At 44.4% G+C, this 24,716-nt stretch overlaps 1 protein-coding gene across 4 annotated transcripts in view; it reads right to left on the reverse strand.

Annotated features, from left to right (window-relative positions):
* Positions 1-2,300: 2,300 nt before the first annotated feature.
* The window catches only part of LOC139229198 (ceramide synthase 2-like), a 99,876-nt gene continuing 77,460 nt past the window's right edge, over positions 2,301-24,716 (reverse strand). For all 4 annotated transcript variants that reach the window (XM_070860854.1, XM_070860853.1, XM_070860851.1 and 1 more), the window contains exons 6-11: positions 18,249-18,299; positions 16,136-16,228; positions 14,215-14,343; positions 12,406-12,512; positions 5,885-6,041; positions 2,301-4,340 (exon numbers count right to left, since the gene is read on the reverse strand). In XM_070860854.1, coding sequence (XP_070716955.1) covers positions 4,164-4,340; positions 5,885-6,041; positions 12,406-12,512; positions 14,215-14,343; positions 16,136-16,228; positions 18,249-18,299 — 714 coding nt within the window. In that variant the 3' untranslated portion in view covers positions 2,301-4,163. The remainder of the gene's footprint in view (positions 4,341-5,884; positions 6,042-12,405; positions 12,513-14,214; positions 14,344-16,135; positions 16,229-18,248; positions 18,300-24,716) is intronic.

A 24,716-nucleotide genomic window follows, 5' to 3' on the forward strand; every position in this document is an offset into this window, starting at 1 on the left:
TGCATTGGGAACTCAATGAAGCTTTGTGCTTTTCCCACTACTGGGACTACCAGACCACAACATGGTAAAGGACAGGATTTGTCCCTGCCAAAACTGAAATGAAATTTGCTTTGTATTGGATGAAAAATTCCAGTATAATAACTAGCTGAGGCTGCATTAAAAAAAAATCAAATTTGGAAACAGCATAAAGAATGTTTTTAACAGCTCAATTTTCCCATCTCATGGAGAAGTATTTTTGACTTGGAATAAATAGTTTTGTAGGGATTTTCATTTTGTCACATCTGCATTCCTTTAAATTATACAAGCATAAAGACATTTTGAATAGGCAGCATTGAATGAAAGAAAATGTATAGTATTGGTACAGGTCTGGGCCGGTACTGTGTGATATTGGTACAAACCTGGGATATATGTCTGATGTTGGTACAGGTCTGGGCCAGTACTGTGAGATATTGGTACATTTCTGGGATGTATGTCTGATATTGGTACAAATCTGGGATATATGTCTGATGTTGGTACAGGTCTGGGCCAGTACTAGTCTACTTCAGTGCAACCATGGGTTGGACCTGGCCAATGATGGTACATACTTGGACTGGTACAGGTCTGTTAGTACAGGCCTCTGCTGGCTTTGCCAAGGTTGGCACAGATGTGGGCTGAGCTCGTCTATTAACTGCTTGTGTCTGTAATTTCCCCCCCCCCCCAGCCCCCGCAATAGTTATGGTCAAAGTAAAGGCAGGAAATAAAACACTTTGTAAATAACCGTGTTTACAGGCTGCGAGCAACTGTGTAACCACAGCAGGATTACAGATCTGGAAAACCTGATCTCACTCAACTCTCTGTCCACCATCCCACCAGAGTTATTTGCAATGAGACATTTGCTCCATGACATCAATCAGATTTTTTCTACACATGTATCCAAATACCTAAACAACAAATACTATTCCCAATTGGTGGACATCGTAAACCAAGTGTTTGATCCGTTTGAAGTTGTTTTTTTTTTTTAAAACTGCAATATTACTACTTACGTGCCGGAGCCAGTAAATACTTCAGTAATCCAACTCCCATGGCAGTAGGTTGTTTCAAAATAGAAAGCCCATCACATTCATACACTGCCATACAATTGCCTTTTAGATCAAATTCCCCCGACTGTTGCTGGGGTTCAATTCTACGAGGGCCCTGCCTTGGGTAGATGCAGAGTGGAGATCTCACTGCACTGTTACAAATTGGAGGAGTCCCTACTTCAGCAGTGTATTTCCATCATGGGGCCTCTCCGGGAGAGTGCCAGTCCGGGCTGCAGTTGGGGAAGTTTTGTGGTGTGGCCTCCTGCCCACTCCAGAGACTCGAGCACACAATCTAGACTGATATTTCAGTGCAGTACTGAGGGAGTGCTGCATTGTTGGAAGTGCCATCTTTCAGATGAGATGTTAAATAGACGCCCTACCTGTCCTATAGAAGCAAAAAGTCCCATGACTATTTGAAGAGCTCGCCCAGTGTTCTGGCCAATATTTATCCCTCAACCACTGAATACAGAATATCTAGTCATTTGTAACATTTCTGTTTATGGGACCTCGCGGTGTGCAAATTGGCTGCTGTATTTATATCAGTTCTCTTCCAAAGATCCAGCTGCAGACATGATATAGGGGGAAAATTGTGTTCGGGTAACTTTCGGGCAAACGCCTCTGGCTGGATGTTTAACGAAAATACCTGGTGGTCCCAGAGGAACATAGGATTGTGGTCGGAGGTCTAGTTTCGCAGTCCAGCATACTGGAACATGTCTTCCAGGTATGTATTCGTATCCTGGGATCACATGGTCCTGGACCAATGAACATCTAGTATTCTCATTGATAATGGGAACTCCATTTGTATGAGCTCCTATTACTATCAATGAGAAAACAAGAAACACAACACAATAAATAAAAAAAAACCATCACATTTAAAAATTAATTGAAATTGAATGTAATTAAATGTTAGAAAATTTTTTTTTTTTAAAAACATGTTTTAATAGGGTTAAAAATAAACTTGCCTTAATAGACAGGGTTTTTAATATAAAAATGAGTGATTAATTTTAATTTTCTATGTTTTGAAACTCTTACACTGGTAAAAGTAGGCTATGAGAGTCATAAACTAACACGAGAGTCTATACAATACAAATAGAGGCACACGCCAGGCACTCAGGCAGTGATTGTACGAGACACACCAGAGCTGGCAATCTCTGGACTCAACTTCAAATAATATCAGAGCCACAAGTGGAAAAAACAATTTACATTTTAAAAAGAACTTTAATTTATTCAGATATTATTTCAAAACAAAAACCTTATTTGAATGTTAAACTTCTACAGAAATTGGCTAAGTGGTTCAGAATCAGACACAGGATATTGATCAATTCAGGTACTTAATCAAATGTGTGCACTCAGACAGGTATAATTTACAAACGGTGTAATAGACTGTCATCTGTACAACAAAGTCACTCAGTCTTGATACAATTTAACTGGAAAAGATTTTAAAAAACATGAGCGAGAGGGTGCATTACATGAAAATGAGAAAGTCCACAGGATTATTTCACAGCCTTGTTGCATTTCGTGTTCCCAGGCCCTACAGTGTTCATGATTGTGAAAAAAGCTTCTTTCATACTGTCCTGCAATAATTCATCTTCTACCCTTCAGAATTCAGACTGTTCTCAATCATTTGATAAAATTGGTCATAAAGTCAACATGGCTTCCAATATAAAAAAAAAGTCCCTCTGGACCCATTGACTCATCTCCCAAAGCATTACTCAGTTATACACAAAACATCTGGAAACTATAAGCATTTCTTGACTTGAAGATGGTCCAATTTGTGAGAATTAGACCTGAGAAACAAATATTTAATGTAAGCAAGTAAACCCAAGTATTCTACAGTAAATCTCATGGGACCAGTGTAACACCCCATCTCAGTTGCTCAATCCTGGAAGCCATCTTGTGTCATTGCAACTATTCACCAGCAGGGGTTGCTGTATTGATGCTGCCTTTAGTGAATTCTGGGTAGACTGACATCACTGCAGCCCAACACAGTAATACCCCCACCAAAATTTGGATTTCAACTTAAAAAATTTTTTTTGATGCGCCAAAGCTTATGGAAAAATTAACCAGCAATACAAGTGATGTCATCTTACCCAGAGTGCACGGGAAGTAAAAGGAATAGTGCTCCCTAGTGGTGAACACACATTACAGGCTGGTTACAAGTGGAACCATTGGGTTGGTACAGTGGGACTGAGGAGCAGCCCTACAAAAATTAAAGATTTTGAAGCACATCCCTTGAGAAAAGCCTCACCCGAGTGAGAAAATGTGTTGCAAGCCAGATCTCATTAGTATCACACAGCACTTGGATCATCTCGTACAGAGTTGCTTCGCACCAAACTGTCGAAACACACTTTTTTAAAAAATCCCTTAAATCAGAAGCTGGATTTAAATCCAACTTGATGCCCGCTGTCCAGCTCAGTGATACTCCCACGATTTATAATCTGTTGAGGACGAAACACTCAACTATGTCCCAAAATATCAATTCTGCCTCTGAATAAAAACATATAAAAATGTAACACGAAATATTACAAACTGTTTAGCATATTAACACAAACACACAGTTGAAGTTAGAGTTTGGAATTGCCGTTTGATAAGTCTCCCAAGCGAGTTCCCTATCTCAGCTATCATCAGTGCAGGCTTCCCTGGTGGATCAGCCCAGACTGGCCTTGGGCACCACCTAGTGTCCACTAGGAGAGCTGCACCTGCAAAGTCCCAGGGAACTGATGGCACAATGAGGGGAGCAGGGAAATAAAACTGGACAGTTCGACAGAAACTTCTTCAAATAATTTCACTTTGTACGTTAATCAGTTGTGCTACATTTTAACATCGGAAGACAATTTTCTGGATCGGATCCTGAATTCTTCAATCACATGAAGGTCTCACTAGTGATGTGATGTACCCTTCCGCAACACACATGAAGTTAAATGAAAGATGTGAGGTTTGACCGCGATCACGAAGGAGGGGTCCGTTGTGGTTTAATTTCTGTAGTTGAGTCAATGCAGAGATTCCTTTCCCCAAACGTATAGGGAGAGTGTCAGAGCAGGGGCTGCTGGTGTCATCTGTTATAACAGTCAGCGCTAAACCCGTCCTTCGTTCCGCAGCCGCCAGCTACCTGGCTTTGGGCAGCCTGTTCCTTTCGTTCGATTTTCTTTTCATCCCATGTGTTATTTTATTTAGCACACCATTGTGATTGGCCAATAACACACACTTTGATTCCGTCCTCCCGTCTTCCTCCTCCTCAGTCCCATCGCTTTCTTCAGCATCACTCCTTTCGTCCTTGTCAATCTGCCAAAGACCAAAACACAACTCAAACTTTCCGCAGGGAGACTCAATTATTGATACTTTTAAATAATCAGTCACTTGGACTGTTCCAAGTCCCCAAGATCCCCTGCCCTTCCTCCACAACCTTTCTGAAAGTCTACATCATTGTGTTAAGTCTTGCAATTTCGACCCTGGAAACTTTCCCGTGTCAGGCAGGAGGAAAATGGAACGGGAGAGTGGAGAATAGGCAGCCCCCTTCACTGGCCGCTTCTGCTCGAGGAGTGATCTGACCCTCCCAACAAGGTTGGGGAAGAAACATTAAACGCGATTAATTGTTGCTCAACCAAACTGGATCTTTGAGCTCTCGCACACGAGACCTGCAATTTCTAAAAGAATCTCAATGCCTCAAAGACAATCTCGAGTGAATGTGTTTGATTGAGCTCCGTGGAGGCCTGCACATTTGGCCACACACTGCACTCAGTCCAAACCCAGCCCTGATTAATGAAACCAGGATCCTATGTGAGCCGGGTTCAGGTATCAGTTCAGTATTACCCTTAGTTTGATCATTGGACACGGTGGCCATCATTTAGATAGGTGCAGGATTAGGAGTGTGTGGGAAAATCATTGGAATGGGAAGCAGATATAGTCACTTCTGTGACAACTAGAACAGCTCTGAACCAAGATCAGCCATGATCTTATTGAATGGTGGTGCAGGTTCGAAGGGGCGAATGGCCTACTCCTACACCTATTTTCTATGTTTCTAATGTTTCAAACAAGCACGACTGGTCTAGTGGGAGAGAGAGAGAACTGGTCAGTGCTGGAAATACACAGCAGCTCCATCAGGGTCAGATTAAGAAAGTAATTGAATGCAAGGTCTTGGTCATGATGATGGATGTGCTGTGTGCACCACTTTCTGCTTGGCTTCCCGGTGGACATCAATTCATTGTGAAAGAGTGCCACTGATACCAATTCACTTAGAGGCTTGTGATGTGAAAATGGTGCACCAAGGGTGCTCTTCTGACATTGGGATGATATTTTTATGGGATGAAGGGGGTAGGTCAGTTTATGGAATGGAGTAGGACGATAACACGTGATATTCTTCCAGTACAAAATACCTTTTCCTTATAGTGACTACAGTCTCCTAAATGTTAGAACTAGTGATCTGGCCTGACAGTCAGGACTCTAGATGTCACTGTTCACAGCAGATTCTAGCTCCATTCATAAATTGCCATCTTCTCTCTCCTCACCTGGGCCATCCTGTTGGTCTGTTGTCACGCAGCAATGATCCAACAACATTCAACAATGGAAGGAGCCAGCAGTTTGGGCAGTTTAGTGAATCATCTCACCCACCATGGATGTGCAAGATTGAACTCCTTTCCCAAATGTATGACGTGAGTTGGTGATCAACTGAGCCCAGTGTGGTGAGATCACGGACCATGAAACTGACTAACTCGGGTAACCAACCGGATTATACAGCACCTGCCCCAATTGTGCAGATGTCACCTTCAAAGTCTGCTCAGCGTGCAGTCCAACTCACTTCACATGTGGCACATCGGATGCAGGCTTACCTTCCCAATAAACACAAACTTGACTGCCATTCTCAGGATGAGGTAGGCCCAAAATATGTGCAACAGCTGCAGGACCATCAGGAGCAGATTGAAAAAGTAATAACCAAAGAAGGGCTGGAAAATCTCCATGGAGTAGTAGAAGGTGGTGTAAATGACCCTGCAAATGAAAGACATCAACGGTTAGCAACTGATAGGTGACGGGGAAAGAAAGCGAAGAGATTGAGCGCTGGACCTTTAAATAGTTGAGGACTCCAATTCTCAAATCTGTTGGCTCGTGATTCATGGTTGTTTTGAGATTCAGCTCAGTCTCATCTCAATAACTGCATTGCTTTAGTGACGCAGGGTGGTAGTGGTGTGAAAGATGGTGCTGATGGGGGTGGGGAGGCAGCGGGAGATAAGAAAAGGTGTTTGTGTGGATTCTGTAGCTCAGGTCATGTGCACTACTAAAGGGCTGTAGCTGGGGATACCACTGTGGGTGCTACGTGGGTCAGAGTTCACCACCAACTTTACGTCCACCTTGGTCAGGTATTAGGGGAGGCAGACACCCAACCACACGCAGTGTGAAACAAAACATTGCTGTGGATAAACCTATTGCTGCTCTCAAACAGTTTAGCAGTTGCACTAACATTTGCCTGTCTAACCTCTTCATTTGGTGAAATTGGTCTATTTGTAGAGAGCTATAAAAAAAAAAGAAGAGTTCCCAGAGATACTACCTACCCCTAAAACACAAACAGCAGACACAGTCAACTTTAAATTAAGATTCAAAACTTCCCTGAACCAATGCAGCACAGTAATTGTGCTTATTCAGTCTGTTGGAATTACCCATAGCCCAGTAAACTTTAATATTGTGTAAAGGTGCTAGCTGTTTTTCAACAAATCCGTCCCAAGCAGCTGCTGTACCATTAAGGGCCTGATGGTGGCATCACAGCTTGCACAGGACACCTTACTCAATAGCACCACCTATGGGATCTCTGTTACTGCAGCTCCAACTGAGCTCCAACCCCCCAGGTCACAAAGGCTGCAATGGACACGATTCACATCTCTGACCTCTGACCTCTGACTTCACTCAGCTTCCAAAATCTAGCCTTTTCAGAGTAGTGTGACCTCAGGCAAATTAACGTTTAGATGCTCTATTACTGGTCTGTACTTTAGTTTGAATCATTCTTTAAATGCTGCTGATCTACAAGATGGGGATATTGCCCACTAGAAGCTGACCACTGGGACACAAAGGGTTTCCACCCAAAAGGTTAACTCGTCTTTACTCTTTCCAATGCTGACCGACGGGTTGTGCATCCAGCATTTTCAGTTTCAGATTTTGAGGGTCACATTTATCCTGATCCTGAGTAATGTCTCATTGACGTTCAATAGCAACTTTCAAAAGTGAATTGGATATAATCTTAATGAAAAGTTTGCAGAACTATGGGAAGCGAGGAGTGTGGGACTAATTGGATTGCTCTTTCAAAGAGCCACAAAGACACAATGTGCTGTATGATTCTATGATCTTCAATGATTTCTCAGGGCTCCCAGAAAATGTCCAATCCAGTGTTCAGTACAATTGCGATCCCATTGCAGACTGTTCTCTCGGTCCCGGAGCAGTGGTGTTCCTCATTAGCTTCTGTAATGTCTGTAAGCTTGTAATGTTTGTAGCTCCACACTATGGATGTGGACGTATTGTGTACTGCAATTGCACAGTTAATAATTAAATAGAGCCAGGCAGATTTCTGGAGGCTTCAGAGAGAGAGCTGCCTGCCATGTTAGGAGCTGTGTGTGCTGTGCTCTGTGAAGATATCACATTTGGCGATTGAGATGGGATTTTATCGGATGATTTAAAGCTTAAATTTTGTTGATGAAGGATTCAGCCAGTCGACAGACACTTTGGAAGTTTGTATCTTTGGAAAAAACTACAAAAATCCGAGGTAAAAAAAACAGCACACAGCGTGAACAGCTGGAGATTAAAATGGCAGGTGTATTGGGATATTTGGGGGAATATAGACATGACCAGGAACATTTTAAAGCGTATGTGGATCGGCTAGAAATGTATTTCACTGCAAATAACATAATCGAAGTTCCAGACAATGCAGTCCAGAACCGGGCTGTATTGGAACGCAAGAAAGCGATCTTCTGATCGGAGGCGGGTCCAACGTAAATGAAACCCTTGTAAATCTGCTGGTGCCTGACGAGCCAAAGGACACAACGCTTAGAGATTTTAACGAAGCTGGAGCAGTACTATAACCTCAAACCGTTAGAAATTGCTGAAAGCTATCGTTTCGGGATTCGAAATCAAAAGCCCGATGAAACTTTCAGTGATTACATCGTAGCATTAAAAAAAAAAACTATCGATGCACTGTAATTTTGGAAACTCTCAAAACCGAGCATTACGGGATCGTTTTGTTTGTGGGGTGAAAAATGATGCGATCAGAAGGAAGTTATTGATGACGGATGACTTGACTTTTGAGATTGCTTGTCAGACAGCGAGGTCGATGGGCATGGCCGAACAATATTCCCAAGAATTAAATAATAATTACGGTCATCAGTTAACCGAGGTAAATCACCTGCAGATTCAAAGTAAAAGACGGTGGGGGCCTAAAGTCTCAGAAACTGGAAATTCTAAGAGCGTCGAAGTCGTGCTATAGGTGCCTGGGACAACACATTGCTCAAAGTGGTCCATACTTGAAGGCAGAGTGTTTCTTCTACGGGAAGACTGGGCATCTTGCGAAGGCATGCCGACTGAAGGGTAAACCAGCTTTTAAAGTTATGAGTCCAGCGTTCAAAGCTATGAGTAGAAATCCCAAGAGACTACATAGCATGGAAGAACAACAACAGGACGAGGAGATGTGAGTGTTACACATCATCAGGAGCACGAGGTTAACGGACCGCGATTCGGAAAGCATCAAAATCCACACAGATGTTGCGGGATTCAGGATACCAATGGAAATTGAGATGGGTGCATCCGTGAGTGTAGTACCGGAGTCACTATATCGCGACAAATTGCGTGATTTTCAACTGGAGAAATCAAAGATAGAGCTGCAAGGCTACTCGGGAGAGAAAATTCCTGTGTTAGGTCGTATCACCGTACCGGTAAAATATAAAGATCAATTTCAGATCTTGCCTCTAATAGTAGTGAAAGGAGACATGTCTGCCTTACTAGGAAGAAATTGGTTGAGCTCACTGAAGCTGGATTGGAGTAAGATTTTGTGTGTGGAAGCAAGATTTTCATCAACGAATGAGGTTATCAAGAAGTATCCAAAGGTGTTCTGCGAAACGGGCAGTCCGATCCAAGGCTTCAAGGCAAGTGTCAGGGTACAGAAGAATGCTAGATCGGTTTACTACAAGCCACATTCCGTACCATATGCACTCAAGGAGAAAGTTGAGCAAGAACTCAAAAGACTGGAGACTGAGAACATTATTTGCAAGATAGATCGATGTAATTGGGCTACACCCATTGTTGTTCTACCCAAGTCCGATGGCAAGGTAAGATTGCGTGGTGATTATAAAGTAACCATAAACTAGGTTCTAGAGGGTAATGTCACCAATACATTGCCGACTATAGAAGATTTGTTCACAACACTGACAGGTGGTCAGATCTTCTCAAAACTGGATCTAATGAATGCCTACTTACAGCTTGAACTAGATGAGGAGTCCAAGTCATGTGTGACTATAAATACTCATCTAGGCCTATATCAATTTAATAAGCTACCGTTTGGAGTGTCTTCCGCCCCTGCCGTATTCCAAGGGGTGATGAACCAGATTTTGCAAAGTATTGAAGGGGTAGTATGTTATTTGGATGACATACTAATTTCAGCACCAAATAGGCAAATTCATAACATATTGAATGAGTTCCTCAAACGGCTAGAGAAGCACAGAGTACGAGTGTCTGCTCGTAAGTGAGAGTTATTTAAAAACTCAGGCGTACTTAGGGTACAGAGTAGACAAAGATGGTTTACATCCAACCATGGAAAAATTGGATGCAATTAGAAATGCACCCACTCCCAGGAATGTCACTGAACTTTGTTCATTCTTGGGTCTTTTGAACGATTATGGGAACTTCCTACCAAATTTGGCGACAGTATTACATCCACTGAATGAACTATTGAAAAAACAGGTCCATTGGAAGTGGTCAAAAGAATGCGATACAGCATTCAAGGAGTGTAAAAGCAAATTGGTAGAGAGCACCATGTTAGTTCACTATGACATATCCAAGGAGATTAAGCTAGCATGTGATGCCTCTCTGTATGGAGTTGGGGCAGTAATCTCTCATGTATTAAGTAGTGGGGAGGAGAGACCAATTGCTTTTGCTTCACACACTCTCAGTGCCAGAGAGAGTAATTATGCGCAAATTGAAAGGGAAGCTTTGGCATTAATTTTTGGGGTCAAGAAGTTTCACAAATACTTGTATGGTCGTAAGTTTACCATCGTTACGGACCATAAGCCCCTAACAGCAATCCTCCATCCAAAGTCCCTAGTTCCAACATTAGCTGCAGCCCGAATGCAGAGATGGGCTTTGATTTTGTCAACATATACATGAGATATTGAATACAGACGATCAGCTGATCACAGTAATGCTGATGCAATGTCTAGATTGCCTTCCCCATTACAAGTTACACCCGATAGGGAAGAAGTGTTTTATTTTTCATACATTGATGAACTGCCAGTCACAGCTGAAGAGATTGGTAGAGCAACCAAACGTGACCCAGTGATATCAAAGGTGTATGAGTATATTGAAAATGGATGGCCAAACCAGGTAACAGACAAAGATAAACATCCATTCTTCATTCGTAGGAATGAATTATCAGTCGATAAAGATTGTATCATGTGTGGTTATACTAAATAAATTCAGGTCCAAATTATTAGGAGACCTCCATGACCAGTACCTGGGAATGTGCTTGACCAAGAGTTTTGCACGCAGTTATTTATGGTGGCCAGGTCTTGATAAAGATATAGAGTACATTGTGAGTCAGTGTACGACATGTCAATCGGTAAACAAGCAACCACCACCAGTACCATTACAGCCATGGAAATGGCCTTCCAGGGTGTGGCAAAGGCTACATATTGATTTTGCTGAGTTAGAAGGACAACAATTGTTCATTGTGATTGATAGCCATTCGAAGTGTGTTGAGGTGTTTCCAATGTGGAAAATAACAAATAAAACATTGGACATTTTACGAAAATAATTTTCTTCATTTGGCCTCCCTGAAGAGATTGTTTCAGATAATGGACCACAATTTTGTTCAGAAGAATTTGCACAATTCACGAGCAAAAATGGTGTGAAACATACCAAGGTTCCACCATACCATCCTGCTTCGAATGGTGCAGAGAGCACACTGTACAAATTGTCAAATGTGCCCTCATAAAACAAATGTTAGATCCAAATCCAAGGAAACGAGTTGTCATTGGATCACAAATTGACTAATTTTTTGATTACATATCGAAATACTTCCCATACAACTACTGGTAGAACACCAGCAGAGTTGTTTCTCAAACGACAGCCATGAACCAGATTCTCGTTGTTAAAGCCAAATTTGACACAGTCCGTAGAAGAGACACAATTAAGACAGAAAGAGACTCATGATAGAGGTAGAGTAAGAGAGAGAAGTGTGAAATTAAACCAGAAGGTGAGAGTGAAGAACCATCACCATAAATGGTTGAAGTGGTTACCAGGAAGAGTGGTGAAGATATGTGGTCTTTGCACATATTTGGTAAAGATGTTTGATAATGGACAGGTTAGGTTTGTTCATATTGATCATATTTTACCTACAGACATGGAGGGAGTTGAAGGTGGGAATGATTCAATTATTTCTGACTCATCAGATAGTTTTGATACACCAGTAGCAAATCCTAAATCCAATGTACTGGAAACAAATCCAGGAGAGAATCAGAATGAAAGTCTGAGTCCGAGTCAGGAAAACAAAGAGCCTGAAATTAGAGCGAGTCCATTGAAAAGCAAGGAAATTCCGTGGAGGAAAATGTTCCTCAGGATGAGCCTCGAATGAGTTTAGATTCGACATCAGGTTTGGAAGGTTCTGTTCGAGAGTGAAGGTATCCTCTTTGAAACAGAAAACAAGTGGTAAAGTTAAATTTGTAAATATGGAAAAAAAAAGTTTACATCCTGTGTTATGTATAAACATGAAAGTTATGTATGATGTTTGTTATGATGGCTTCTTCATTAAGGAGGGAGAAGTGTAATGTCTGTAAGCTTGTAATGTTTGTAGCTCCTCACTATGGATGTGGACGTATTGTGTACTGCAATTGAACAGTTAATAATTAAACAGAACCAGGTAGATTTCCGGAGGCTTCCGAGAGAGCTGCCTGCCATGTTAGGAGCTGTGTGTGCTGTGCTCTGTGAAGATATCACAGCTTCAATGATGACAGAAAGAAAACTGCAGCACCCTCCCCCCCCCCCCCACACACACACACACCCCTCCCCTCTGCCCCAACCAACCATCAGCACCCTGAATCCGATTGGATCGTGCCCAATGACCCCGTGTGGAAACGCACCATATACGAAGTAAAGGAAGACTCACACGTTTGGAAAGATGAGGAGTCGTGTAATCAGAAAGACCACTGCAAAGACCACAAACAGCGTATCACAGCTCCTTCGCCATCCTGCATAGTTGAACATTTTTGCAGACTGGAAATTAAATAAAAAGACAAGGGATTGATGAACTAAAACTTGTCCTGGATTCAGTCCTCAAACTTGGGGTTTAATTTCAGGCCCCTCCCAACCACAGTCTCCAAGTTAAATATTGGGACGATCAACGCCGTTTTCTTCAGTCTCCATTACAAACTCCATTCCCCCAACACAAACAAAACACTCCGGATGCTGGAAATCGGAAATAAAAACAGGAAGAGAGATACTCAGCAGGTCAGGCAGCATCTGCGGAGAGAGAAACAGGGTTAATGTTTCTGTTAACTGTTTCTCTCTCCACAGATGCTGCCTGACCTGATGAGTATGTACAGCATTTTCTGTTCTTATTTCAGACTTCATCCCCCTCCCTGGACACCATCTGAGGCTGAACCAGATTATTTGCAGCCTCATCGTCTATTTAACCTGGAGCGAAGCTTCTGACCCTATATCCTCTCCATCACCAAGACTGCCTTACTTCCATCTCGAACATCAGCTGTCTGCCTCGCCTCAGCTCATCAGCTGCGGAAACACCCGTTACCTCGACAATACCAATGGCTGGCCTCTGACCCTCCATAAACTGGAGTTCATCCAAAACTCTGCTGCCCATATCGTAACTTGCATCAAGTCCAGCTCACCCATTACCCCCTGTGCTTGCTCACCTACATTGACTCCTGATCCGGCTACGCCTCGGTTTTAAAATTCTCATCCTCCTCACGGTCAAAGCCTTCCATGGCCTTGCCCCTCCTCATTTCTGGAACCTCCTTCAGCCCTTTCAACATTCTGATCTCTGCACGCCTCCTGCACATCCCTGAATTCCTTCACTGGTGGCCATGCCTTCAACGGTCTAGGCCCTAAACTCTGGAATTAACTCCCTAAACTTCTCCGTCTCACTCTTTTAAACCTCTCTTTGATCAAGCTTTCGATCACTTGTCCTATTATCTCTGTGGCGAAGTGTCAAATTTGGTCTGATAATGATTCTCAAAGCACCTTGGGATGTCTTACGATGTTAAACACGCTATATAAATGCAAGTTGTTGTTGTCAGTGATGCCACGCTGGGACCTTCAGCAGGAACCCTTCAATCAGACCTTAGAATTAAAGCCCTCACATCGGGTCCCCGAGCAAACACATCACACACATGGAAGGCTTCTGAAAATTCTCTAACCATGGAAGGGATTTGAGAGAATTAGTCCTGTCGCTGCTCCCCCGGGATATTACGAAACTGGTACTTTCTGATGAGCAGCGAGGGTTGGGTAAAAGTGTGGATCAGCATTGAGCACTTGTGTGAGGAGATGTGGGTACGAACCAATTGTAGCCACCCCCCCTCCCCCCAACACACAACTGCCAACCCCCCTAGGATAGGCTCACCCAGCAGAGAGTGGTGATCACGGCCGTCACCTTCCAGATGTGTGGCTCAGTAACGGTGCATTAATCCATTGAGCCAGCAGGGAGCTCTTATATGATGCTTATTGCGGCTGTAAGATTCCAGCCATCGACAATATCACAATTCCAAACCCGACCTCAGATTCAAAACATACAATTTTTTTCACCAGCCAATTATTGGTGGTATGGATCCTCCTCCTTCCCCATCACCCTAACCTTAATCTGCAATGTAACTGAACATCCAAAGTCCAAACTGATTCAATCTGGGCAAATGGGGACATTATCCTGGGAGACCAGTGGGATATGACTATCTCTCCAGTTCACCTCCATAATATAATCCGATGCATCATGGACTACCATCACCAGGGTCCCCACCCGGATGTAGTTTGCACAATAGGAGAAGCCAATCAGAAAGATGGTGGCAATATGGTGGATGATCTGCTCCTTGAAGTCCTGCAGCAGGAGAAGAAAATATAATCAATTCAATTCCAGGTCAGAACCAGCAGCACGCACAGCCCTTTGGATGGAGTCTTAATCTGGTTAAAACCAGTCCAGTGCCTTCAATGAATGAATATCTCAGACTGTGCAGGTCAATAAGTTCTCCTCACGCCCGTGATCAGCTGCCCCCAGAGACTGCACATTTTTCACCAGCTTCAGACGGATCAATTACCAGTACCAGCCCTCCTGGATATGGGATCAAATGGGTTTGGCCAATTGCCATCCAGATCTCAGTGGCCAATTGGACAAAATCAGTCAGAGACCACAGGACAGCAACTGTGGGAAATGGAAATATGTCTGACTGGTGTAGGAAGAGATGGGCCTCAGCCCCAACCTCAAACCTAAGACTCGACTATTCCAATGCTTTTCTGGCCGGCCTCTTGTTTACCACCTCTTGGAGAATTTATTCAAACTGAGCCAATCCTGCCCTCCCTTTGGTGCAGTACTGCAGGGTGTTGGCACACATTGGGCACCCTGACCTCTGCAAACATGGGTGGGGGGTGGGGGGTGGGGGGACAGGGGAAGAATTAAAAATGAACATATCACTCGACAAAAGATGGGACTTTGTTTAGTTCACTAAAAAGTGCTCATGAACCTATTTAAATGTAGATGCAAACCAACAGGAGATGCATTTATATAGCACTCAATTACATGGGAATGTTGTGTAACATTTCACACAGTTAACTGTTTTTACCCTGGAGAGGGGGCAGGTACCCAGAAAACAGACCAACACAGAGCTGAAATCAAAACTCATTGCTTTGCCTCCTATTTGAATTCTTTCTTGGATTCAAAATGCCTCACCTCCCTCAGTCTTCGTTTCCTCTTGCAATCTGCAGGCTTTTAAATTCCAAGCTCGGTGTCAGCTAACCAATACTTGACCAGTTATCTCATCTCATCGCTTTCCAACCTTGCTTAGGCCCTGCTCTGTGGGACTGATCCCGCCCCCTGGTGCCCTGCACTGTGGGACCTATAAAGGCAACTTCAAGATCAGCTGATAATAAATAAACATTTATAGTAAGATTAAGGCTCTTGATGATTGCAACAATCAAACACGGAAGTTCGAGAAATGTATCCGGTTCGGAATTATTTCACGAAACTGGTCGTCTAACCACAAACCCTGGACCAGCAGGCCTGACCCACAACAGCTGCCTCAAATATTTCAGACTCAGATTTTACTTTGCGACGGAGTGTCGCCACAGTGCTGTGGTACCAAGACTTCAGCAAAAGTAGCACGAGGAGATACCGGCTGCACCGGCTTCGGGTGGGGGGGGGGGTGGGGGGGTGGGTGGGGTGAAACTCAAACTCAGTTCTAGCCACTGATTCAGTTCTTTTTGTTGTGTGATACTGAAACAGGCCACTGTAAGATCCCATTGGCAATTGCTCAAGGGGCTCTTGATCTACAGAAACTAGTCATGTCATGAATGGCCAAATATCTCCTTCCAAAAGTGTTTGCAAACCAGAGTGACCTTTGCCGCAGAAACAATGTAAAGCTGTTGGAATCTTTATTATCTTGGCCATAGATAAATCAGACCTGGAGATAATAAAATGATAAATAGAATCTGGATTTGCAAGATAATTGTTCAAAGTGTCAAACACATCAGATTAAGTCTACAAACCACCTCCATTAATCCACTGCTTACACAGAATGTTTAACATCTGGGCATCACAACTCACCGCCCGGCTGTGCTTATATCAGTGGGCAAGCTGTTAACACTGAACTTCAGTGGTGAGTCAGCTGGTCACTTACCTTCCTCTTTACATCCAACGAGACTCTGAAGAGGAGGGACCAGTAGAAAGCCAATTCGATCATATAGTACCAGTACTGGGAGGGCAACAATACCTGAAACACAACCAACAGCTTGAGAGAGAGAGAGAGAGAGAGAGGAGAGAGAAAGAGAGAAAGAGAGAGAGAGAGAAATGGGGCAAAATGCTGAAACCAAATACAAGAACATTAGATTTTGATACGTATGTACTTTTGGGATCACTAGCCATTAGATGGCGTCACTGTTGGAGGCCATTGGGTTGCATGCACATGTGTGCAGCCCAAGTATAAAAGACCAGCCATTTTGTATATTAGTCACTTTGGGCCTTAATAAAGCAGAGCCAAGGTTATACCTCTTGGAGTTAAACTCAGTCTAACAGTTATTGCATACACAGATTTGACCCATCCCACAAAAGATGGAGAAGACAATGAGGGGGGCCATAGCCGTCTGAGATTGCCCCACAATCGAGCAGCACAGAAAGATCGCAGTGCAGCAATTGCACTTTTATCCTTTCTGCAGAATTGATGTGATCACAGATTGGGGAGGGTTGTCTGGCCCTTCGCAGCTCATCCATCCAGAGACTAAACCACTCTGCTCACCCTCAGACACAGCATCCAGTTTCTTCAACGATTCCAGGGTTTTGCATCCATCACTCTTCCTGCTCCCAGCCTTTCCCCGGGATGTGGGGGACACGGGTCAGGCAGCACGATTGCTCTAAATCGGAGTCAATCGCAGTGCGGGCCAGACCAGGCGACAGTTCCATTTTCATCAAGGACGCTAGTTGGGTTTTCACAATCCAGCAGCTTTCATGCTCATTTGCTCGGGGCATCCCACACATTACTACTTTTATTGAATTCACTTTCAATTGCCATGAACCAGCGACCGAGGTTGTTGGTCCAGTAAAATAACCATCTGTACCAGAATCTTTTATACATCTACAATGCCACCTCAGACACAAATCATCATCCATAGGCAATCCCTCAAAATCAAGGAAGACTTGCTTCCACTCAAAGTGAGTTCTTAGGTGACTGAACAGTCCAATACAGGAATTACAGTCTCTGTCACAGGTGGGGCAGACAGATGTTGAGGGAAAGGGTGGGAGTCTGGTTTGCCGCACGCTCCTTCCGCTGCCTGCGCTTGATTTCTGCATGCTTTTGGCGACGAGACTCGAGTTGCTCAACGCCCTCCCAGATGGTCTCCTCAGACACTAAAGAGCTCCAATTTCTCCAGTCTTCCCCAGAACTCAATCCTTTTGATGCGAGGTGGTCACCCTTGTGGCTCTGGCCCAACTGTGCAGTTTCAGTCACAGACAAAGAGAGAGCACACAGTGCTCAAGATGCAGTGATCAGCAGAGTGCACAGTTTAAGCTCGACATCAGTACTGGTGTGGATTTAACAGTATCAATCCAACCCATGGAGGACATTGCCAGGATGGGCCTCCCACACGACCCTTCATCATAGGCAGTCCCTCGGAATCGAGGAGGACTTGCTTCCATTCCCAAAGTGAGTTCTTTGATGGCTGAACAGTCCGATACGAGAGCCACAGACCCTGTTACAGGTGGGACAGACATTCGTCGAGGGAAGGGGTCGGTGGGGCTGGTTTGCCGCGTGTTCCTTCTTCTGCCTGCGCTTGGCCTCGTCATGCTCTTTGCGTTGAGACTCGAAGAGCTCCCGGATGCACTTTCTCCACCTCGGGCAGTCTGCGGTCAGGGTGTCTCAGCTGTCAGTGGTGATGTCGCACTTTACCAGGGAGGCTTTGAGGGTGTCCTTATAAGGTTTCCGTGGCCTCCTTTGGCTCGTTTACCATGAAGGAGCTCCGCATAAAGCATTTGCTTAGGGAGTCTCGTATCTGGCATGCGAACTATGTGGCCTGCCCAGCGAAGCTGATCGAGTGTGGTCAGTGCTTCAATACTGGGGATGTTAGTCTGGACGATGACACTGATGTTGGTGCGCCAGGGGACTTGCAGGATCTTGCGGAGACATCGTTGGTGATATATCTCCAACAGCTGGCGATATATCGCCCACACGACTGGCGGGCCTGTGGAAGCATCGCTCTTTGGATTAAAATATTTACTTTGGAAGCCCAGCCGGTACATACATGCTGAGGGTATCCTTTCCAGCACTCCTTCTGATCCCAGAACCATGGTTTCTGCAAAAGGAAAGAAAAGTGTGTTGCAATGACTGACAACCAGATTGGATAGGTGGGTGAAGGAAATGTTGAGATAGGGAGATGGGAACGGGGCAAGTAAAGGCGATTAGAACGATTTGCTCGCATGGAGGGTTAATGCCGACAGACGGAATGGGCCAAATGGCCCGTTTCCCTGTTGTAACTTCAATGTATTTCTAGAACCAGTTTTGGATTTCTCATCATGGACACATTTACTTTGATAGACGCCACTCTCTCCAGCGAGGAACCAACAATTGAAGCACAAGAGCTGGTCACAGCCAACTGGGCTCATCCTGGGAACTTGGTAACTGTTTTAGTAATATTGTTATACATGGCCCTAGGCTCTTGTTCAGGATACAAGAAACACACTCAATACACAGAGTTCTTCTCTTCCCCATTGTCTTTAAAGAAAGAAAGACTTGGATTAATATAGCGCCTTTCATGACCTCCTGACTTCTTAAAGCACTTTACAACCAATGAAGTACTTTTGGAGTGTAGTCGCTGTTGTAATATGGGAAATGCGGCAGCCAATTTGCGCACAGCAAGCTCCCACAAATAGCAATGTGATAATGACCAGATAATCTGGTTTTGTTATGTTGATTGAGGGATAAATACTGGCCAGGACACCAGGGATAACTCCCCTGCTCTTCTTTGAATAATCAATTACGTCCATTTCAGAGAGCAGACGGGTTCTCGGTTTAACGTCTGATCTGAATGATGGCACCTCCGACAGTGCAGTACTCCCTCAGCACTGCACTGGAGTGCCAGCCTAGATTTGTGTGTGCTCAAGAGCCTGGAGTGGGACTTGAACCCATAACCTTCTGACTTAAAGGTGAGAATGCTACCCACTGAGCCACAGTTGACACTAGGTCCTCCCTCCCATAGGATTCATCAACACAGACTGCGGGCAAGCAGGCACAGCCTCTGCCATGTTCGTTCATGAGCAGCTTTTGTGAGGTCTGTATGGGTGGGGCAAGGGGCTGGGCAACCACCCTTGGGTGGGGGTGCTCGCACCTCAAATGCTATCAGCTCTGACAGGAAGGAGAACTCAGCAGCTGGGAGATCTGTGAAACCTTCCCCTCTACTGAGCAACTGCAAAGTGGGTTAGGAGACCAGGAATTAATCTTACCAGCACACACCTTTTCTCTTGCATCTGCAAAGCACAATTACTACAGACAGTTATCCAATTCAGAAGGACTCTCCAAAGTTTATGATATTGGATGTGCTCACATGGTGAAATAAGCCTTGCATTCAGCGCAATACCCAACAGAAGTGGGATCACAACTCCCCCAGGGGCAGGGCTGGAGAGGTCTGCACTTAACTGAGCCATGCTAAGCAGGTGGTCTTGGGCTCCATCCACTGTCAATGCTGAGCTGGGGGTAAGGGCACTGCAATTAGCATCAGTGCCCCAGGAGTAAGGAAAGAGGGCAAAAGCCAGATGTTTGCTCCTGATCACGGTCTAATGACTCCTGCTGGATGGTGCGTGTGTCAGGACACTGGATGTAAACAGGGCTCAGCTATGATTATCCCCACCTCCAACTATTGTGACAAAATACTCACTGTCAAGCAGACTAGACACACCCTTGTTTACAAATCCCTCCATATCATTCCCCCCCCACCCCATAGACGAGTTAGCCTAACATCTGTGGTTGGGAAAATGTTGGAGTCCATTATTAAAGAAGCAGTAGCAGGACATTTGGAAAAGCATCAGGTCAGGCAGTGTCAACATGGATTTATGAAGGGGAAGTCATGTTTGACAAATTTGCTGGAGTTCTTTGAGGATGTAACGAACAAGGTGGATAAAGGGGAACCAGTGGATGTGGTGTATTTGGACTTCCAGAAGGCTTTTGACAAGATGCCACATAAATAGTTACTGCACAAGATAAAAGTTCACAGGGTTGGGGGTAATATATTAGCATGGATAGAGGATTGGCCAACTAACAGAAAACAGAGAGTCAGGCCTCCAAACAGTAGTAGTGATGTTGGGGAGGGCATCAAACAGGAAATTAGGGGTGCGTGCAATAAAGGTGCAGCAGTTATAATGGGTGACTTTAATATGCACATAGATTGGGCTAACCAAACTGGAAGCAATACGGTGGAGGAGGATTTTCTGGAGTGCATAAGGGATGGTTTTTTAGACCAATATGTCGAGGAACCAACTAGGGGGGAGGCCATCTTAGACTGGGTGTTATGTAATGAGAAAGGATTAATTAGCAATCTCGTTGTGCGAGGCCCCTTGGGGAAGAGTGACCATAATATGGTGGAATTCTGCATTAGGATGGAGAATGAAACAGTTAATTCAGAGACCATGGTCCAGAACTTAAAGAAGGCTAACTTTGAAGGTATGAGGCGTGAATTGGCTGAGATGGATTGGCGAATGATACTTAAGGGGTTGACTGTGGATGGGCAATGGCAGACATTTAGAGACCGCATGGATGAACTACAACAATTGTACATTCCTGTCTGGCATAGAAATAAAAAAGGGAAGGTGGCTCAACCGTGGCTATCAAGGGAAATCAGGGATAGTATTAAAGCCAAGGAAGTGGCATACAAATTGGCCAGAAATAGCAGCGAACCTGGGGACTGGGAGAAATTTAGAACTCAGCAGAGGAGGACAAAGGGTTTGATTAGGGCAGGGAAAATGGAGTATGAGAAGAAGCTTGCAGGGAACATTAAGACGGATTGCAAAAGTTTCTATAGATATGTAAAGAGAAAAAGGTTAGTAAAGACAAATGTAGGTCCCCTGCAGTCAGAATCAGGGGAAGTCATAACGGGGAACAAAGAAATGGCGGACCAATTGAACAAGTACTTTGGTTCGGTATTCACGAAGGAGGACACGAACAACCTTCCGGTTATAAAAGGGGTCGGGGGGTCTAGTAAGGAGGAGGAACTGAGGGAAATCCTTATTAGCCGGGAAATTGTGTTGGGGAAATTGATGGGATTGAAGGCCGATAAATCCCCAGGGCCTGATGGACTGCATCCCAGAGTACTTAAGGAGGTGGCCTTGGGAATAGTGGATGCGTTGACAGTCATTTTCCAACATTCCATTGACTCTGGATCAGTTCCTATGGAGTGGAGGGTAGCCAATGTAACCCCACTTTTTAAAAAAGGAGGGAGAGAGAAAACAGGGAATTATAGACCGGTCAGCCTGACATCGGTAGTGGGTAAAATGATGGAATCAATTATTAAGGATGTCATAGCAGTGCATTTGGAAAGAGGTGACATGATAGGTCCAAGTCAGCATGGATTTGTGAAAGGGAAATCATGCTTGACAAATCTTCTGGAATTTTTTGAGGATGTTTCCAGTAGAGTGGATAAGGGAGAACCAGTTGATGTGGTATATTTGGACTTTCAGAAGGCGTTCGACAAGGTCCCACACAAGAGATTGATGTGCAAAGTTAGAGCACATGGGATTGGGGGTAGTGTACTGACATGGATTGAGAACTGGTTGTCAGACAGGAAGCAAAGAGTAGGAGTAAATGGGTACTTTTCAGAATGGCAGGCAGTGACTAGTGGGGTACCGCAAGGTTCTGTGCTGGGGCCCCAGCTGTTTACACTGTACATTAATGATTTAGATGAGGGGATTAAATGTAGTATCTCCAAATTTGCGGATGACACTAAGTTGGGTGGCAGTGTGAGCTGCGAGGAGGATGCTGTGAGGCTGCAGAGCGACTTGGATAGGTTAGGTGAGTGGGCAAATGCATGGCAGATGAAGTATAATGTGGATAAATGTGAGGTTATCCACTTTGGTGGTAAAAACAGAGAGACAGACTATTATCTGAATGGTGACAGATTAGGAAAAGGGGAGGTGCAAAGAGACCTGGGTGTCATGGTACATCAGTCATTGAAGGTTGGCATGCAGGTGCAGCAGGTGGTTAAGAAAGCAAATGGCATGTTGGCCTTCATAGCAAGGGGATTTGAGTACAGGGGCAGGGAGGTGTTGCTACAGTTGTACAGGGCATTGGTGAGGCCACACCTGGAGTATTGTGTACAGTTTTGGTCTCCTAACCTGAGGAAGGACATTCTTGCTATTGAGGGAGTGCAGCGAAGGTTCACCAGACTGATTCCCGGGATGGAGGGACTGACCTATCAAGAAAGACTGGATCAACTGGGCTTGTATTCACTGGAGTTCAGAAGAATGAGAGGGGACCTCATAGAAACATATAAAATTCTGACGGGGTTAGACAGGTTAGATGCAGGAAGAATGTTCCCAATGTTGGGGAAGTCCAGAACCAGGGGTCACAGTCTAAGGATAAGGGGTAAGCCATTTAGGACCGAGATGCGGAGGAACTTCTTCACCCAGAGAGTGGTGAACCTGTGGAATTCTCTACCACAGAAAGTTGTTGAGGCCAATTCACTAAATATATTCAAAAAGGAGTTAGATGAGGTCCTTACTGCTAGGGGGATCAAGGGGTATGGCGAGAAAGCAGGAATGGGGTACTGAAGTTGAATGTTCAGCCATGAACTCATTGAATGGCGGTGCAGGCTAGAAGGGCCGAATGGCCTACTCCTGCACCTATTTTCTATGTTTCTATGTTTCTAGGATAAATGGTTCATTCTCTGGTTGGCAACCAGTAACTAGTGGTGTGCCGCAGGGATCAGTGCTGGGACCCCAACTCTTTACAATCTATATTAACGACTTGGAAGAAGGGACTGAGTGTAAAGTAGCCAAATTTGTTGATGATACAAAGATGGGAGGAAAAGCAATGTGCGAGGAGGACACACAAAATCTGCAAAAGGACATAGACAGGCTAAGTGAGTGGGCAAAAATTTGGCAGATGGAGTATAATGTTGGAAAGTGTGATGTCATGCACTTTGGCAGAAAAAAAAAAATCAAAGAGCAAGTTATTATTTAAATGCAGAAAGATTGCAAAGTGCTGCAGTACAGCGGGACCTGGGGGTAATTGTGCATGAAACACAAAAGGATAGAATGCAGGTACAGCAAGTGATCAGGAAGGCCAATGGTATCTTGGCCTTTATTGCAAAGGGGATGGAGTATAAAAGCAGGGAAGTCTTGCTACAGCTATACAGGGTATTGGTGAGACCACTGGAATACTGCGTGCAGTTTTGGTTTCCATATTTACGAAAGGATATACTTGCTTTGGAGGCAGTTCAGAGAAGGTTCACTAGGTTGATTCCAGAGATGAGAGGGTTGACTTGGTTGGGCCTCGACTCATTGGAATTCAGAAGAATGAGAGGTGATCATATCAAAATGTATAAAATTATGAGGGGAACTGACAAGGTGGATGCAGAGAGGATGTTTCCGCTGATGGGGAGACTAGAACTAGAGGGCATGATCTTAGAATAAGGCGCCATCCATTTAAAACAGATGAGAAATTTCTTCTGAGGGTTGTAAATCTGTGGAATTCGCTGCCTCAGAGAGCTGTGGAAGCTGGGACATTGAATAAATTTAAGACAGAAATAGACAGTTTATTAAACGATAAGGGGATAAGGGGTTATAGGGAGCGGGCAGGGAAGTGGAGCAGAGTCCATGATCGGATCAGCCATGATCTTATTGAATGGCGGAGCAGGCTCGAGGGGCCGTATGGCCTACTCCTGTTCCTATTTCTTATGTTCTTATGTCTGCGCTCCTCAAATTTGCCCTCTTAAACATCCCCGATTATAAATCGCTCAACCATTGGTGGCCATGCCTTCAGCTGCCTGGGCCCCAAGCTCTGGAACTCCCTCCCTAAACCTCTCCACCCTCCTTTAAGATGCTCCTTAAAACCTACCTCTTTAACCAAGCTTTTGGTCATCTTTCCATAATTTCTTCTTGTGTGGCTCAGTGTCGAATTTATCTGTTTTGTCTTATAACACTGCTGTGAAGTGCCTTTGGACGTTTTACTACATTAAAGGCGGTTATATAAATAACATTTGTTGTTGTTGTCCCCCAGGTGCTGAGTTATCAATCTTACCCAAGCCGGGGACACTGGAGGTTGCTGACAGTCGGGTAACCTCCCCACCACCGCACCCCACCCACACACCTCCCCAGAAGCTGCTCACAAAAGCAACATGGCAGAGGCCTGGAGGGCACGGTACTGCAAGGCAGACGGTGCCAGTAGAACTGGACCCCAACAAGAACATCTGCGGAATCCACACCCCTGCAAAAGTCCACGCCTTTCAGAAAGGAGGGGAGAAAATTGGAAGAAAATCAATGACATCATCAGGGTAACATAACTCTTCTGTCAAGTTGAATGCGGTCTTTGCTCATAAAAACAGGAACTCGAACAGGCAGCTTTCTATCTGCAGCTTAATACCTGTTATCTGGGGACTTTGAACTAAAGTACAGTTAGAACTTCAGTAAAACATAAACATGAGAAAATGCCTCATGAAAGCTCAGAGCACCACCACTAGAAGTTTGCCACTTTCTTCCCCAACATCCTGCTTTTGAAACATTCG

The sequence above is a fragment of the Pristiophorus japonicus genome, chromosome 18 (assembly GCF_044704955.1).
Source record: "Pristiophorus japonicus isolate sPriJap1 chromosome 18, sPriJap1.hap1, whole genome shotgun sequence".
Taxonomy (NCBI): domain Eukaryota; kingdom Metazoa; phylum Chordata; class Chondrichthyes; family Pristiophoridae; genus Pristiophorus; species Pristiophorus japonicus.